The 17,500-nt window shown below is 45.0% G+C and overlaps 1 protein-coding gene across 1 annotated transcript in view; it reads right to left on the bottom strand.

Annotated features, from left to right (window-relative positions):
* chrna11 (cholinergic receptor, nicotinic, alpha 11) overlaps positions 1-17,500 on the bottom strand; it is a 55,299-nt gene that overhangs the window by 11,323 nt on the left and 26,476 nt on the right. Inside the window, exons 6-7 of the mRNA XM_062529725.1 lie at positions 8,855-9,022; positions 2,158-2,352 (exon numbers count right to left, since the gene is read on the bottom strand). Coding sequence (XP_062385709.1) covers positions 2,158-2,352; positions 8,855-9,022 — 363 coding nt within the window. The remainder of the gene's footprint in view (positions 1-2,157; positions 2,353-8,854; positions 9,023-17,500) is intronic.

Here is a 17,500-nt window from a genome sequence, read left to right as displayed (position 1 = left end):
CTGTCATAGACGACTGCTTGGATTTCACTCTTGCGGAGGCGGTGGTGTAGCCTCTCTCTCTCTCGCTCTCTCTTTTTCCTGACCCTGATGAAACGCCATCTGGAGTTTAGAAGTGAGTGTTGTTGTTTTAAAGTGGGCGTTGTACAAACATCGCACCAGCAACAATCCTTTCAAGCCGATATTGCCAACGCCTACATTGGCAGAACACTGGCCCAAGCAATAGCTCTTACAGGAACGGCTTGACCTCAAGCACGGTCCCTCGACTCTAGCTGATGTGGGGAATGTCCTTTCCTTCTGTCCCTCGGCCAAAAGATGTCAAACTTCATTCCCTTTAGTCCTTTAATTGAGCCCCAAGGCTTCGCTCTGTCGATAGATTAATTAGCCACACAACTGTGGACTAATGCATTTACCTCGTGCGCCACTGTACAGAGATCAGTACAAGCTCATCAGCATAACCGCACTGTCAGTCAGCCAGAGCTTGGTAAAGTTCCCTAATGCTTTGCTGACTTTTTCTCGCTTTCGCAGACTTTTCCTGGCAGATTTCATGGCCTTCTTACCTCCTTCTCCTGATCCACCTCTTCATCCTCTACCTCTTTCCCTTTTTTCACTTCTATCTGTAACTTCCCTTTTGTTTTCATTCATGGGATGAGAAAGAGATGTTCTTCATCCTCAAGTCTTTCCCTTAATTCTTAATTCCCTTTACCTCCACCAAAAACATCCCACTCTTTGTTCACCAAAAGGAAATCACGGATCAAGTCTTTCCTTTTCTCCCTCTCTTCTGTAGCCATTTAATCTTTTCTCTCTCCTCCTCTTCTCCACCACTCTTCCGCACTCTCTTCTCTCTCTCTTCCCTTCTTTTCTTTCATCTTCCTCTCTTCGGTATCACCTTAACCCTCCTCTTCCTCTTCACCTTAACCCTCCTTAATAACTCCTTTCTCTCCTGGCCTCTCATCTCTGTTCCAGGATCTTCAAAACATCCTCTCCCCTCTTTCCTCTGCTCCTCCTCTCTCATCTCGTGCCTTCCCTTCTCCTCTTTCCTCTTTCTTCTGCTCCTCCTCTCTCATCTCGTGCCTTCCCTTCTTCTCTCTCCTCTGCCCTCCTCTCATCCTCTCTAATCTTCTGTCGTCTATACTCTGGACTGTCCTCTCTGGTGGTTTCTTCTCATCTATGCTCATTTGCAGTTTTCTTCCTCTCCTCGACCTTGCCCTCTCTCTACCCCAAACCTTTCCTCTCTTTCCTTCTGTCCTTTCCTATCCTCTTATTTTCCCCTCTCCTCCTCTTCTCTTCTCCTCCACACTTTCCCATCTGTCCTTTCCTCCTCCTCTCTTTTCTAGTCTCTCCTCTATTCTCTTCCTCTCCTCTCTCCTCCAATCTTACCTCTCCTCTCCTGTCCTCTCTTCTCCTCATCTTCCCTCTACTCTTCTTTCCCTCATCCTCTGCTCTTCTCTCCCTTATCCTCTGCTCTTCTTTCGCTTATTCCTTCCTCTTCCTCTCAACTCTTCTCTCCCTTCTCCTTAACTCTCTTCTCCCCTCCCCTCTTTCCTCCTCTTCCTTTCTCTCCTGCCCTCCCCTCCTCTCCCCTATCCTCTCCTCCACTCATTCCTGTCACTCTTCTCTCTTTCCTTCACATCTCCTCTCCTCCACTCTCTCCCCTCATCTGCTCACCTAGAGAGATCCCTCCCCTCTCCTCTCCTCTCTCCTCCCTTCTCTCCTCTCTCCTCCCTCTATTCTCCTCTCATCCTTTCTCTACTCTCCTCCCCTCTCCTCTCTTCCTCCTTTTCCCTTCTCTCACCTCTCACCTCTCTTGCTCACCCAGAAAGACCCCCCCTCTATTTCTTCTCCCCCTTTATCTCCTCTCCTCTCCTCCTCCTCTCCTGCTCACCCAGAGAGATCTTCTCCCCTCCCTCTTCTCTATTCTCCTCTCCTCCACTCTCTCCTCTCCTGCTCACCCAGAGAGAACTCCCCTCCTTCTACCCTCTCCTCCCTTCTCTTCTCTCCTACTCCTCCTCTCCTGCTCACCCGGAGAGATCTTCTCCCCTCCTCTCCTCTCCTCTCCTCTCCTCCTCCTCCTGCTCACCCAGAGAGATATTCACCCCTCCCCTCTCCTCTCCTCTCCTCCTCCTCTCCTCCCTCCTCTCCTCCTCCTCTCCTGCTCACCCAAAGAGATCTTCTCCCCGGAGTCTGCGGGCAGCAGGAAGGTCAGCAGGGTCATGGAGGACAGGAGCATGCAGGGGATGAGCAGGTTCAGCGCGTAGTACAGCGTCCGCCGCCGGATGGTCACTACGAACGTTACGTCTGGATACGGCTCCTTGCAGCAGTCGTAGAACACCTCGTTCCTGGTGCCCGGTACGCCTACAGAGAGAGGGAGAGAGGGATGGATGGAGAGATGATATAGAATATAGAGGGGAGGAAGAGAAAAAGAGAAACAGACAGAGTGGTGGGGGAAAGTGATGAAGGGAAATGATAGGAGACATTCAGAGGGAGAGAGGAAGGGATGTAGGGAAGTGACAGAGAGGAAGAAGAGATGCAGGAGAGGAAAGGATGGAGGGAGAAGGGAGGGATGGAGGGGGAAAGATAACAACAGAGGAAGGGAGGGTAGTGAGTGTGACGTAATACTCTGACCCAGATAATCAGCTGACTCTGGACCAGGATAGGCTGAGATCTGGCCCTGGTGCAGCGGATTCACACCGGATTGGAGCCACGCCAGGGCCAGATCAGAGACATATCTGCTTTTCAGAGTCAGGTTTGCCACTCTGTATTGGGAAGGAGAAAGGAGTGTGTGTGTGTGTGTGTGTGTGTATGTGTATGTGTGTGTGTGTGTGTGTGTAGGTGTGCGCAGGGGGTTGCGGGTCTGTGTGCCAAGTCAGAATGACTAACTGTAGCCGAGCGGAGAGATGAAAGCGGAGCGAGCGCACCACACACACACACACACACACACACACACACACACACACACACGATGAGACGAGACGAGGCGCCAACACTGGAACTCTCACTTTCATTCTCCAGTGCCTCCGCTCACCTCACTACACCATCGTTTGGATAACTCTAGTCCCTAGAGAAGCCCCCCCCCCCCCCCAACACACACACACACACACACACACACACACACATACACACAGACAGCCAATTAATTTAAGTTGGAGTGCTTGACTTTACTTTTTTTTGTTAATGTGCCGCAGCAAGACTAAAAGCACAAAAGCAGATGGCTGAGTGAGGCTGGCAAGAGAGAGACGTCAGGAGAAATGCACAGGCTCAGTGAGCAGCAAATACAGACAGACAAAGAGAGATAAAAGACCCTTGTTAGAAGGGGGGGGGGGGGACAAAAGATTTCCGACAGAATATACTTAAAAAAGAGACCCATATTCATGCCTCATTGGCTTACATCAAGTTAATTGAATAGCTGTTCAGCTGAATCAAATTAAATGTACCACCATTAGATCAGATTAAACAGGAGGAGGGGGACTTGGCCGGAACGGAAAGGATCAGTTAAGAAATTGAGAAGGGTGATAAGCAAATCCCGAGACAGTCCTCCTCAAATCCATTCAATTACGACCCTGACGTCTCAATGTTTTGGGCGAATGAGGCAAAAGCGACCTTGAAGTCACCTCCCCAATAAATTCTAAACAAGTTGTTCTTGCTCACCGGAACTGAACCACCGGCGGAATGACAGAGATGTTTACTCAACTGATTTTGAACCTTTCCAATTAGTCCCCCGCAGTCGTCAGCTAGTACCGAATCTTTCTAAAAGCTTTCTGAAAGAGCACTTTCAGCTCTGTGGAGTTCACAAAGAGTGCAGAGGCTTAACGCTAAGTCACATGAATGTGTGCATGTCAGCACGGACATGAGAGTGTTAGTGGCTTCAGGCCTATGGAGAGAGCATACATGACTGTGTGTGTGTGTGTGTGTGTGTGTGTGTGTGTGTGTGTGTGTGTGTGTGTGTGTGTGTGTGTGTGTGTATGTGTGTGTGTGTGTGTCAAGGGCCACTGACATGGTTAACCAGTTGAGTGGATTAGTGACACAAGGACAGTTATGTCGGCTACTATTAGCATTTGGCAAAGCATCAGCACATTGCAGAAGAGATATTATATATATAGAGAGAAGAGATATTATAGAGAGTGAGAAGAGATATTATAGAGAGCGAGAGAGAGAGCGAGAGAGAGAGAGAGAGAGAGAGAGAGAGAGATGGGTGAAATATTGATGCGGTTGACCGTGAGTTGAGCACACATTCATCCACACAAGGGTGGAATTCAATACTACCAATCACACACACTTGGCATCAGACACAATCACCTATGAGTTAGGGCCAGGCCTCAGGGAGTTAGGGTGTCGACTGGTGCAGACAGAGCCCACATAAGATCTTACAGGGCTCGACCTCCAGCAAGGCCCCTCTACTATAGCTGATGAAGAGTCCTTCCATTCGGTCCCTCAGCACATAAAGCCTACCTTACACTGACAGACCTTGACAAGATTTGGGAAAGATTCTTGAAAGATTGTAGTCTTTTACCTAATGCTTCCCCTCATTCAAGCTTTACTCAAAAGACTACAATCTTTCAAGAATCTTTCCCAAATCTCGTCAAAGTCTGTCAGTGTAAGGTAGGCAGGTAGATGTCAAATTGAATTCAGTAAATTCACACCACTAAACTTCTCATTTATCCAGTACAGGGAAATCATACACATATTTATAAACTCTCTGGAATTCAAATCCAAGAACAAGGTGTTATTATTGTCTATTTATCAGTCAGGTAGTTACAGTAAATAGTGCAGTGTTTTGCTCTACACCGTCTGCTCCAGTTAGCTTGCTCTAAATAGGTATAAGCTATCAAAACAACGAACACATGAGGGTTGCATTGGGATTTTCACTGACTTCCTGTTCTACTGTCTGCATATTTTCACACGTCTCCATTTCTCTTGCACTCTGTGAGCAGCGTGCACTGGGAATTGAATCCTGAGAGGGTCGTTTCTTATTTAGCACTTATTTTGTTGGAAGCTGCTCTTATTATCAACTCTTAAGAGTCTACCCTGGAGAGTTCTCCACCTTATAGTTCTCTCCTTGTGTGCACATGTTAAACTAAGATCTCTGCAGTGTGAGGGAACAGAGAACTGAATGTCATTTAAACTGGATTTTGTAGTGGCTTGCTAGTTCATATTTTGTGTAGTTAACTACAGACACTACAAACAACTTTGAGTTGGAAAATGATGCTTTTACCTTATTTTCTTTTTCTTTTCTCTTTTGTAATCGAAAGCCCTTGGACCATCCCAGTCCCTTCCATCTTTCATCCTGACTGGTGTGAAGGCATTCCAAGGCAATGCACTCCATCAAACAATCAATTTTAGCAGGATGATACCCTGACCAGATAGCAGCCAGAAAATGCAACATTCAGTGTAAGGCGGGGATCACACTAGCCAGCGGCAAGCGGCAGGTTTCCTATTGTTCTCTGGTGTTCTCTGGTGGTGTAAGGCTAGCCTTGAACAAACTAGGAGTTAAACTTGGTTCAACTTTGAAGCGCAACGCTCTGCTCATTACAATCAGTTTTAGAATGTTGACCAATCAGATTCCTCGTAACAACAAAGATTGAACTTAGGAACGAGATAGAATGTTTTGGATTTATTGTTATGGTCTGAGCGTCGCGTTACACTTGCCGCTGCCGCTTGCTGCTGGCTAATGTGATCCCCGTCTAAATCCCGGCGCCCACTGGACATGCCATTCAGCGGTGTGGGCTTGACGCAGAGGATTTTAGAACAGTCTTCTATCCTGTGCGGCTTTGTTTCTTGTCGCGGCGCGCTGTGTACGTGTCTGGTGGGCACCGGCCTTAACATTCTCTCCTAGTGAACAAGGCAGGTGACAGCATAATAAATAAATTAAACTGACATTCCTTGCACTTCCCAATGAAAAGTGACCTTTTTGTATTTATGTATGGCATGTGATTTCTCCAGTGGTTCAATTTCTTCCAGTGTGAAGTAATTGGTTAACTCGCAAAGCTGCACTTTCAAAAGTAACTTCCTGTGCAGAAGAATATCTGGGCAAGTCTCCAAAGGACATATTGAAAAATCCTTCCCTTCCCTAGTAGCCTCGTATAAATTAGCCTACAAACCAGCAGCAGCCCATGTGTGAACAGAGCTGAAGATTGAATCCTGATATGAACTCAGAAAAGATTTCATTGATTGAGGTGAGCCAGACCAAGAACAAAATGTGTTCCTCTGTAGGGCCTACTCTGCTGCTGGCTGGTGTGAAAGGCAGTGCTGAACTGTGTTCAGGTGAATAGCAAGACCTACATTTCAATGATGGATGTACATTTCAAATGGCTCTGGCAGATGCTGATAAACTGGCTTGACATGACCTTAAAATTGGCATAATGGCATTATAATTGGGGGCCAAGCAGCGAAGCTGCGAGGCAACCCATAGTGATTGTACCTTTTCCTATTATTATTCTTCTCCAGTGGAAGTCTATGGCAGCCCATAGATCCATACAGTAAAAAGTTCTGAAATTTGGCACACTTATTCTACTCACAAATCTAAGAACTTTCACCAATTTACAGACTCTAGACCTCAAACCTCTAGCGCCACCAACAGGTCAAAATTCATCAATTTCTCAACAACATTAATGCAAATAACTCTCAAATGCTTAGACCTATCAAGCTGAAACTTGCTCAGTGTATTAACGCAAGAGGTATAGCCCCACCCACCAATTAACAAGACTTTTCCACAAACGCTGTAGCGCCACCAATAGACCAAGGTCAAAACTTTCAAAAAGTTTCACAGGTCACACATTTCATCCGATTCTCACCAAAATTTGCACACACCATCTTCAGACCATGCCTTCTAATCTGATTGCTTTCTGGAAGAATTGACAAAATTATTTGCCCTTAACAGCCAATCAAAATCGGCGGCGAAGCCGCCACACAGACATTAAACCTATATCTCTATGGAAGCCATAGAACCATACAGTAAAACGTTTTGAAATTTAACACACATATTCCTCTATGGCCAATGACCACTTTCCCCAATTTACAAACGCCAGACCCCAAAACTCCAGCGCCACCAACAGGTCAAATTTTATACATTTTTCAACAACAATAATGCAAGTAGCTCTACAATGCTTTGACCTATCAAGCTGAAACTTGCTCAGTGGATTAAGGCAAAAGTAATGACCCCACCCACCTATTAACAAGACTTTTCCATTTAGGCTTTAGCACCACCAACAGGACAAGGTCAAAAACTTTCAAAAAGTTTCACAGGTCACATATTTCATTCGATACTCACCAAAATTTGCACACACCATCTTCAGACCATGACTTATTATTGCATTGCTTTGTGAAACAATTGACGGAAGTGCTCGCCTGTAATAGCCAATCCAAATTGGCGGCGAAGCCGCCACACAGGAAGAGAACCTATATCTCAGGAAGGCTTTCACGTATCAAGACCAAACTTAGTACATGGGCTCAGGACCCAATGAAGAGGAGTCTCAATAAGTTTGGCAAATTTTGACCACTATATGGCGCTGTATTCAAAGAAAGTAGGCTCATATTTCAACATTAATGTAACACAAACAAACACATCCTCCTCTATGGTAATCGTGGGGGGGGGGGGGGGGGGGTTCCATTTGCACCCGCCCACTCTCCCATGTCATGTCTTTTGACTACTAAGGGGGCGCTATAATCAAAGGAAGTAGGCTCATATCTCAGCAACGGTTTCAAGTATCAAAACCAAACTTGGTATAGACACAAGACACCATCCTGAGAACGCACAACATATTGCTTATGCTTTCATATTGCTTATGCTTTATTGCGTAATGCTTTCATCTCTCTTTCTCTCAAACCCAGACACAAGCACACACACCCTCCTCTATGGTGGTTGTGGGAGGGGGGTTCCATTTGCACACGCCCACTCTCCCATGTCATGTCTTTTGACCGCTAGGGGGGCGCTATAATCACAGGAAGTCAGCTCATTTTTCAGTAATGCTTTCATCTCTCTCTCTCTCTCAAACCCAGACACAAGCACACAAATACTCCTCTATGGTGGTCACGGGGGGAGGTGGGGGGGGGGGTTGTCTTTCCAAATTTCCAAAGCTTGGCCCCCACATTGCTGCTTGCAGCTATATTTTCATTACTTTTTGATGTATCGGCCAGATAGGATCTTTAATCTCCATTGTTAAACGTAACTTACCAGAGAAAACTTCTTGTACAAAAATTCATTCATAATGTGTTCACCAATCATATCATAGAAAGAGGTACTATTAGGAAATCATGCTGCTATATCCTTCATTCATAACCGGATTGTCATTCTTCTTACGTTCTTTAACTGCTCTGTACTGTACATACAATACAGTACTATCCAGAATTAAATTCTTCAACAATATTTCGGTCTCCCAAATTCTTCTGATAGAAATTAATGTGTTTCTTCAATTTCATTCCACACATGCTAAACTTTGTATGCCTACTGTCAGGAATCATTCCATAAAAAAACATACAGTCAAAAATATTAATTGAGACAAATTAGTATATCAAAATATGAATTTAGGCTTAGTTTAGCTTGAGTTATGCTGAGCTAATGAGGATTAGTCTCATGGGGCTCAAAGGGTTTGGCTTCCTGGGTGTTCTTTATGCAATTCAAGTGAGTCTTAAATTTAATAATAAAATTACTTTGAGCAATGCAATGCAGTGTGATTCCATGTAATGTTTTGTGCCCCATTTCTTTTTACTTTCTATCGTTCCCGTTGTCCTGCTGTTTTGAATGTGACATATAATGCAGTAGAACAGCATGTTTAATGGATTCAGAGAGCTCTCAATGCTATGCCACAGTCGGACGCGCGCATGCAGTTAGGACGAGCTGTGAAGAGAGAACCGGACTCACCCACAAGGTCCCACTCCCCGTTGGGCATGTATCCGGAGATGTCGGCGTCGGTCATCTGTAGGTCCAGTAGCCAGCCGTCAAACGTCCACGAGCCGAACTTGAGCTCGCACTTCTGGATGTCGAAGGGGAACCAGCGCACGTCGACATTACAGGTGCTCATGAAAATTCCTGGTAGACACCGAGAGAGAGAGAGAGAGAGACAGAGAGAGAGAGAGAGAGAGAGAGAGAGAGAGAGAGAGAGAGAGAGAGAGAGAGACGTGGCTGTTACTGAAATGGAGTAGGCTACTGCACACTGCTCGTATAGCCTACTGATCTTGACAGAAGAGCAGTAAGTCCTGTGTAGTAAGCAGAATAGCAGTATGACATTTAGGAAATAGTCCTGTATCCTTTATTGAACCATCACAATGTGAACAAAACTTTTTTAAAAGCCTTCTACTCGGGGAAGCTGTAGGGGCAAGCGACAGCATCTGGACCATATTCGGGTCCACGAGCCCAAGGGGATCCACCTTTGATTCCCACCGCGGGTCATTTCCCAATCCCACTCCAACTCTGTCTGTCACTCACTTCCTGTCAATCTCAGCTGTCCTACATAAATACATTAACACATGAGAACACTTATCACCACATCAGATATATCGCCAGCGAAACAAACAATCATGAATGATTGAAAACAGGCCCTTGCTTATGTACCATTTATGGTCAAAAAGTCTGATGCAGTCAGCAAACTTGAAAGAGAGCACAGGGTACTCATCTCTGATCCTTAATGTCACCAAGATCTAATATGTGTCCACTCAATTTAGGTTCTGAGACATTTACGCACCAATGTGTGGTCCACACAGAGAGTGGATAAAGAAGAAGGAGGTAGAAGGTAATAAAAGAAGGAAAGACATGAAAGTGCATGTTAAGTGTATGAGAAGAGCATTTAAGTGAGAGTGTGCAGAGCCACCAATCACTTTGTGGGCAAGCATGCAGGAGTCCATCTTGATATTGATCTGATGTGTAGTTTGTTCGGCTAGGAAAACCAGCAGCTTGGTCTTGTAGAGGTTAAGTTGGAGGTGACGTTCCTTTATCCATGTGGATAAGTCTGAGATTATTTGACATCTGGGCCGAGACTGTGGGGTTGCCAGGAGGGGATCACAGATCGAGTTGGGTATCATCTTCATAGCAGTGGCATGAGAAGCCAGAGAGAGAGAGAGAGAGAAAAAGAGAAAGAGAGAGACACACACACCGATGAACACAAAATGAAAGGATAATTATGGAGGCAGTAAAGAGGGCGAGGGGTGAGATAGGAAATGGATGAGTGATACAGTAGGCAAAAGTATGGCGTGTAGATTTTTGCAGAGAAGACGTCACAGATACCGACAGAGCAACCAGTGCTGTGCTACTACACCTCTTCACATACACAGAGGGAGTAGCGGATGGCGGTGGGGTCCGCATTTCAAAAGAGCAGAGAGAGAGAGATAGAGAGACAGAGAGAGAGAGAGAAAGAGATAGAGAGAGAGAGAGAGAGAGAGAGAGAGAGGAGGGAACAGAGGGATAGAAGGTAAAGGTCAGACAGAGAGAGACGAGGAGACAGGCGGAGAGGGACAAACACAAAGAGAACGGTTTGTTATTCCAGACAGCGGGATTTGAACCTGCCAATCAGGGTGCGTCGGTGTGTGTGGTCAGTGCTGATGTCACTCCGGCTCCCTTCAGCGAGAGGCCGTCCAGGTCCACAGGATAATCGCATTCATGTTTTCATTTCGCATCCAAACAGACAGGTTGAACAAGGACATGCAGTCTTCCCTATGCAAGACAATTATCTTCACCCATACACACACACACAGACACACAGACACACACACACACACACACACACACACACACACACACACGCACACACACACACATAGAGTATGCTGTACATTGAATAAGAATAAAAAAGCAAATTAACCTGTGCTATGCTATAATAAAATACACTATACTCACTCCTCTCTCTCCCTCTTTACCATACACACACTCTTACAACTCTTATATCACATACAGTACATACACACTCTCTCTCTCTCTCTCTGTCACACACACACACACGCACGCACGCACACACACAGTAGGCACCCATACATACTTACATACAGTAAGTAAATTTTTTAATAAGAATAAAAAATGTCTAACATAACAGCAAATAGGCTCTCCTTACTCTCTCTCTTTCTTTCATACACACACACACACACGCACACATACACACTGTTCATTCATTCTCTGACAAGCCCTGGAGCATCTTGAATGGATCACAATAATTAAAAGAAAAACGGAACCAAAGTTCTCCTGTGAGATGACGGGTTCTTTTTTAAGGTCTGTCCAAGGCCCGAAGAGCAACAGCTGACAGATACGCAAATGGATTTGTAATGAAAGAGGGACAACAAAGAGCATTTCATGAGTTGTTAATGCAACAAAACAGAAAACCCGACTGCCAATTCTAAGCATGCCAAATTTATCAAAGCATCCAAGCCCCCGGGGCGATCTTAATTATCAACCTTTCATACACAGCATGATAAAAGCAAACAGAAATGGCCTAAAACTGAAGAGATCTGAATAAACTCCTGAGACATCACAACATCCAAATACTGTATTCTCTTGGTGTGAATACAGATCAAACGGACTAAGAGAGGGCTTCAGATGCCTCTGATCCATCCAAAACCATACAACTTCCACAGTAGAAGCCCTCAGATAGAAAGTCCATGGTAAAAAAAAAGCATTCATTTGTTCTCACAGCTCATATCTCTATCAGTGTGACCGGAGAGCATTTTTAGGGCTCATGAATTTAAAGAGACTGTTGTATTCCACTGCTTAACCACTGCTTAAGAGCACTTTAAGACTCATGAATTTGCATAAACTAATCTATGCAAGTACTTATTGACGCCACTTTGGGGGAAAAATGTCCTGCTCAAGATTGAAAACCGCTCAGCACACGTAATGTAGATAAATACTTTGCAGAGGAGGTGTGTGTGTGTGTGTGTGTGTGTGTGTGTGCGCGCGCACACGTGCGTGTGTGTGTGCAGGAGGGAGCGAGGACTTGCAATGCACTTCACAGCACAAACTGCAGTGTAGAGTGGTTTTAATTAGAAAGCATTACAACTCCATTTCAGCTTGAGAGCCACTCGCCTGTGCTTCAGTTTCTGCACTGCACAGAAATAAAAATGTTTATCCAGGTCAGAAAACAAAACTCAAGACTGAATAATGCATTTTCACTAGCTAGAGTTTACATGAGACTGTGAGCTGTTCACCAAAGCAATGTTGTTTTCTCCGATGGCCGCATAGAAGCAGACTGCACTGATTCACTGTAGTGGATCAGATTTTTGAAACATGTCTTGTTAGATCATCAGACTCTTTCATCATGGTGTTAATGATATTCCTCATTACTTCTGTCGAGGTTTCTTCTTCTTTGTCTGTGTTCACATACAGTAGGTTACAAGATGTTTTCATCATCCATCCATCCATATGAGCATTAAAGATCAGCTTCCAACCCCTGCACATCATGAGAGATGCGCATACAATATGTAATATGAGAGAATAACTACAATACTGCAGATCATAACTAAAGACCATCAACAACAACAGTAATACAGATTAAATGGTACGCCACACAGCATCTCCTGTTGCATGACCTTTTGATGGGGAGGTTATTTCCTATTCACATTATTCCTTAACCCGGAAATCTGTACTGTTTTCAACTTCCGTTCATTCTGTTTACGCTAACTAGAATATGCTTCAACTTAGATTTCTTTCGAAATGTTGACAATTCTGCCCTCAGCATAGATATACTACATAATATATAACCAATATAAAATAGAAAATTTACTTTTATATGCGTTATGAAATGTTAAGCACTGTCAACTCTCACGTTAAAATAGAAACAACGCAGCTTCGCCGGAAATAGATAACAGTTTCCTGAATGCTGAGGTGTCATGGCGACGCCCATTGCTGGCCACGAAATATTGTGAATACTGGGCGGCAGTGGCTCAGGACGTAGAGGAGTCATCCAGTAACTGGTTGCTGGTTTGAGCCCAACTCCTCCTGATCCTGTCAAAGTGTCCTTGAGCAAGACACCTAACCCCAGTGCTCCCGATGAGCGGGTTGGCGCCTTGCATTGGCAGCCTCCGCCATCAGGTGTGTGAATGGGTGAATGTGAGGCATGATAATGTAAAGCGCTTTGGGTGCTTGCAGAAGCCGACAAAAGCGCTATAGAAATGCAGTCCATTTACCATTTACCATTTACCATTCACCCCGCGAATCTCACCCACAATCACAGACACAGGATTCTCAAGCCTCTGAAGAGTGTTTGTGCCTGAGCTAAATCAACCTGTAATAGAGATTAGGGAGAGAGGAGATTCAGGATGCCCAAGAGTCTGTCAGTTCTCCCTACACTACCCAGGGTGCATTTAAACAACACACAGGTGATAAAACAGAGAGGAGGATTTAGAAAAAAGGGAAAAAGGTGATTGCAATGGTAAGGTAGAAGAAATGTCTTGAATGCTATTTCAACAGCGCAGGTTTCAAGGACGAATTACTGCTAGGCTTCCACACCATATTGGCGACGCGTGTGGGAATACCACCGGTAGCAAGGCCTCTCACTCCACCCACTCAGTGCACTAGTCCCTCAGGAACCGAACAAAAGATCTTGTTCTTTTTTTCCCTGCCTGCTCCAGATGTTACTGTAGTTTTCTAGAGTCCACTCACAGTTTGTCCAGCTTCCACCACTGACCACGTAACGGTGGGCTTGTGCGCTGACTGACGGAGTGGACAGTGCGCCAATGACTCATTTAGTTCCGTATGCTGAGGGCTAACTATAGTCACGTCTCCATGGGAGGCCTTGTGTGTGAGTTGAGTGCTCAGTCGGGCGGCTGGCGTTGGTGATTTGCGGGTTTCTGTTATTCTCTCTCTCTCTCTCTCTCTCTCTCTCTCTCTCTCTCTCTCTGTCTCTCTATCTCTCCTTCTCTGTTTCTCTCTCTCTCTCTATCTCTCTTTCTCTGTTTCTCTCTCTCTCTCTCTCTGTCACGGTTCCTCCATGCCCAGAACTAAGCTTTTAAGGCCCTCTCACAGTCCCTACAGCCAGAGATGAGGGGGCTCAAACGCAACGCATAAAGAAGGTTTTTTTTTCTTTGCTACGAAACTATATTTAAATGCATTTAAATGCATAATTGCATCAATCTCTCTCTTTCAGAAATGAGAAAGGATTTTCATCAGCACCTAAATCCATACATGTTAGTCTGCTTTTATTTTCTGATTTCTATTAGTACCGTTTGTGTGGAAGAGCTGGACCACCAGGAGTAATTTGTCAGAGCATATATTTTTGGAGCCTGCACATATTAGCCAATTCTGCCTGGCCTCTGTCCCAGTCATAGGTCCCAGTAGGAGATTCCCTCTAATGCTCTTTTGTGAGGCTCGTTAATGGAGTCGACGGAACGGTGAGATATTTGGAGGTTAATGCCACGGTTCCTTATGTGTGACCGCTGTTCTATTTTCACATTCCCTGAAGCACCACCGATGTTTACTTATGCGGAGCCATGCAACGCTACTCTCTGACCGACCAGTAAATTAATAAGGTGTCAGGTCAGTGATACAGTATGCATGCAAAAATATTCCCATTACCGCAAACCACTGCCCTCCTGCCTAGAGTGCAATGACAAAAACCTTTGTGTGGCATAGCTTCTCATTAAAACCGAATGGCAGAGCAGAATTGGCAATTCTGGTGAGGCACTCAAAAACAGTGAGGTGTTTGAGTTGATAATTATTGTCAAGTCAAGTCTTTATTTTTTGCCAAAAGGACGCAAATCGCCTGGAATTCATTTTGATGATTGGTCCACACAGGACAACACAAGACAAGTATAGGAGAAGGATGACAATACCTCAGACTGGACATGTACAAGAAACGCGGTTGTGGTTGTGTTTGTTGAAAACACACAGCATGAGAAACACTCTTTTTTCTGTGTGAAGGGGATTTTGTTTTGTATCTCTGAGGATTTATAACAAATATCTCAATTGTGGGCCCTCCCAACAGACCCCACTGCCTACCCACAACACCCGACTCCGTCAGCACATTACACGGGTGGCCGTGAAGCAGCAAGGGTGATAACGTTTGGGCTTAAAGTGCACTGAGCCATTTCAAGTCAGAGCACATTATTATGTCGTTCGATATCAGCCAGAATCATCTGAAGCACTAAATATAGCAATCCCTGACTCCGAAAGGGGATATATCATGTCTGTATGACTAACCCAATGCATCCTGGGGAAAAGGAAGATGTGGTCCTCAAGCCAACCAGGAGTAGGATGAGCCTGTCAATCATGCTGAGTAGCTACGGCAACTCACATTGTAGCAGTGCAGCAGGGTAAACCCAGCCTGATCTGCCGGCAATTTGATTTCGCCCAGCAGCTCAGGCTGGAAACCGAAACCACCATTTTTCTACCCTGCTTCCGTTACAAATCTGAGGGGACCAATCACAAACTGGCTCATCCACCTGGCGCACCTGGATCATTGGTCTGATCGGTTGAAGGACTATCCAAGCGTACAGAGTCATTTGAACTATGCCCCGCTGGTCGCGCCTCTTGTGCAGTAGAAAAGGCAGAGCAGACTCCCCAGACTAATGTCTAAAAGATTGAGCTGGGTCTGGTGATAGCAAGGCTAACAGTGCAATACTTTTCTTCAAGAAGCTCAAAGTGCTTTACAATTTCATGCTTCACATTTACTCATACACTCATGCCATGAACAATGCCAACCTGCACAATCAGGAATGTATAGTGGTAAAATAAGAGGTGGGTAAACTGGGTGGACTGCGCCATGCAGTGGAGGATTTTTTTCAAAGACATTCAGAAAGTGTTTGATGATGGTGCAGGTTATTGTCTAATGTTTGTATCGACACCAGTGGTATCAAATGGTTCCTAGAGTGTTTATGAGTGCACATATTGTGAATGTGGATCATACAGTATTATACAATTGGTGAATAAACTCTTTTGAGAGGTGGACAAATACTCTAATAAGAGGTGGATAAACTATCTCTGAAATGTCAAATGCTTCACACAAAGAGAAACAAAATAAGTTCATGCCTGACATGAACGCAACATTGAGTCCTTCAACAGTCCCACCAAGGCTGCATGCCTGTGAAGGGTTTAGCAGATAGCTCTGACTGGGGGGGGGGTTTCTACTCAAATCCAACTTTCACCTCATAAATTCAACATAAAATCCAGGGAAGTTGGAAAGATGAGATTTCTGTTTTTGTCTATCTTTTACAAACAATCCCTGGAGAGTGAAATCCTTCCTCAGCAATTCCACAAAGAAGTCTATAAGAAAAAAACTGGGGGAGACGTAAGAGAATACTCCACTAAATTTCAATCATGCATTTCACTCTCTGGCACCTCTCGCTTTCGCTCACTCTAATCTTAGATTCATATTCATGGTCTGATAGCTACATCAATCCACCACCCAAATAGAAGCAATAACCGGAGAATAAAGCGGAACAAAGTAAAACACACCCACACAGGCACACCCACACAGACACGCACACACAGATGAAAATAAAACACACACACACACACACACACACACACACACACACACACACACACACACACACACACACACACACACACACACAGAGAGAGAGAAGAGAATAAAGCCCCGACTAACGAGGGAATGGCCTTGAGCCCAAACTCAGACAAAGCATGCGGGCTGGACTGTGCGTCCCGTCTCCAATTCCATTGGGCAGCTTCATTTGTTTCCTGCCCGAAGCTCGCTCACTCTCCATTCTCCTCATTTCCAGTCCGACTGTCGGCATGCGGATTTAAAACAGCCCCTCGTTCCGCTCGCATGCATTCCTCAAAGACTGCTGTGTTGTATTCGCATCTTTAAGTTGCTCCTCATTAGGGGAGTATTTATTTATTTATTTGAAAGAAATTGTACCATTTATCACAAGCTCTGTGTCAGCTCAAAATCAACACAGAAGCTTGAGGACTTTGTAAAAACATGACGGCACCCACTTAAATTCTGCCCGAGTTTCCTGTCTTAACTGATATCGGCTGCTGCTCTCTGATGCAAAAACAGGCTCCCTAGCCAAAGCTTACCATAATCCATTCAACTAGAGGCTTTTCCATCTTCCCTGACAGATGTTTGCTGTCAGGTAGAAAGAGCCATTCGGAAATGTAGTGGTCTGTTTGGTCCGCTTCCCAATCCTTTCAAATCTCTATCTCAGCCATTTACTACGTCAGACGCAACCTTGCCAGAGAGGTAGATAATGGGCCCCGACTCCTGCTCTCCTCCATTTCTCCTCCTCTCCACCCTTTCTCATTTCTCCTCCTCTCCACCCTTTTTAGTGAGGCACAGACTCCTGAACTCCTCCAATGCTCCTCCTCTCCACCCTTTCTCATTTCTCCTCCTCTCCACCCTTTATAAAAACCCAGGGAAGGTCCGGGACACTGTTGCCATAGCTCCCTCAGAATTTTCCACATCCACATACAACAAATGCAAGATTAGTACAGCACAGTACTTGACAGATCAAGCAGTGTCTTTATTTTAAAACTACTGTAGAGCGTGTCTCCTTCTCCTTCTCCTTCTCCTACTTCTGTATGTAAATGAGTGTGTGCATCGCATGTTTTTTTGTATGTGTGTGCTTC

The sequence above is a fragment of the Sardina pilchardus genome, chromosome 24 (assembly GCF_963854185.1).
Source record: "Sardina pilchardus chromosome 24, fSarPil1.1, whole genome shotgun sequence".
NCBI classification, from domain to species: domain Eukaryota; kingdom Metazoa; phylum Chordata; class Actinopteri; order Clupeiformes; family Clupeidae; genus Sardina; species Sardina pilchardus.
The sequence above is the reverse complement of the archived record's forward strand: the minus strand, read 5'-3'. Positions and strand labels throughout refer to the sequence as shown.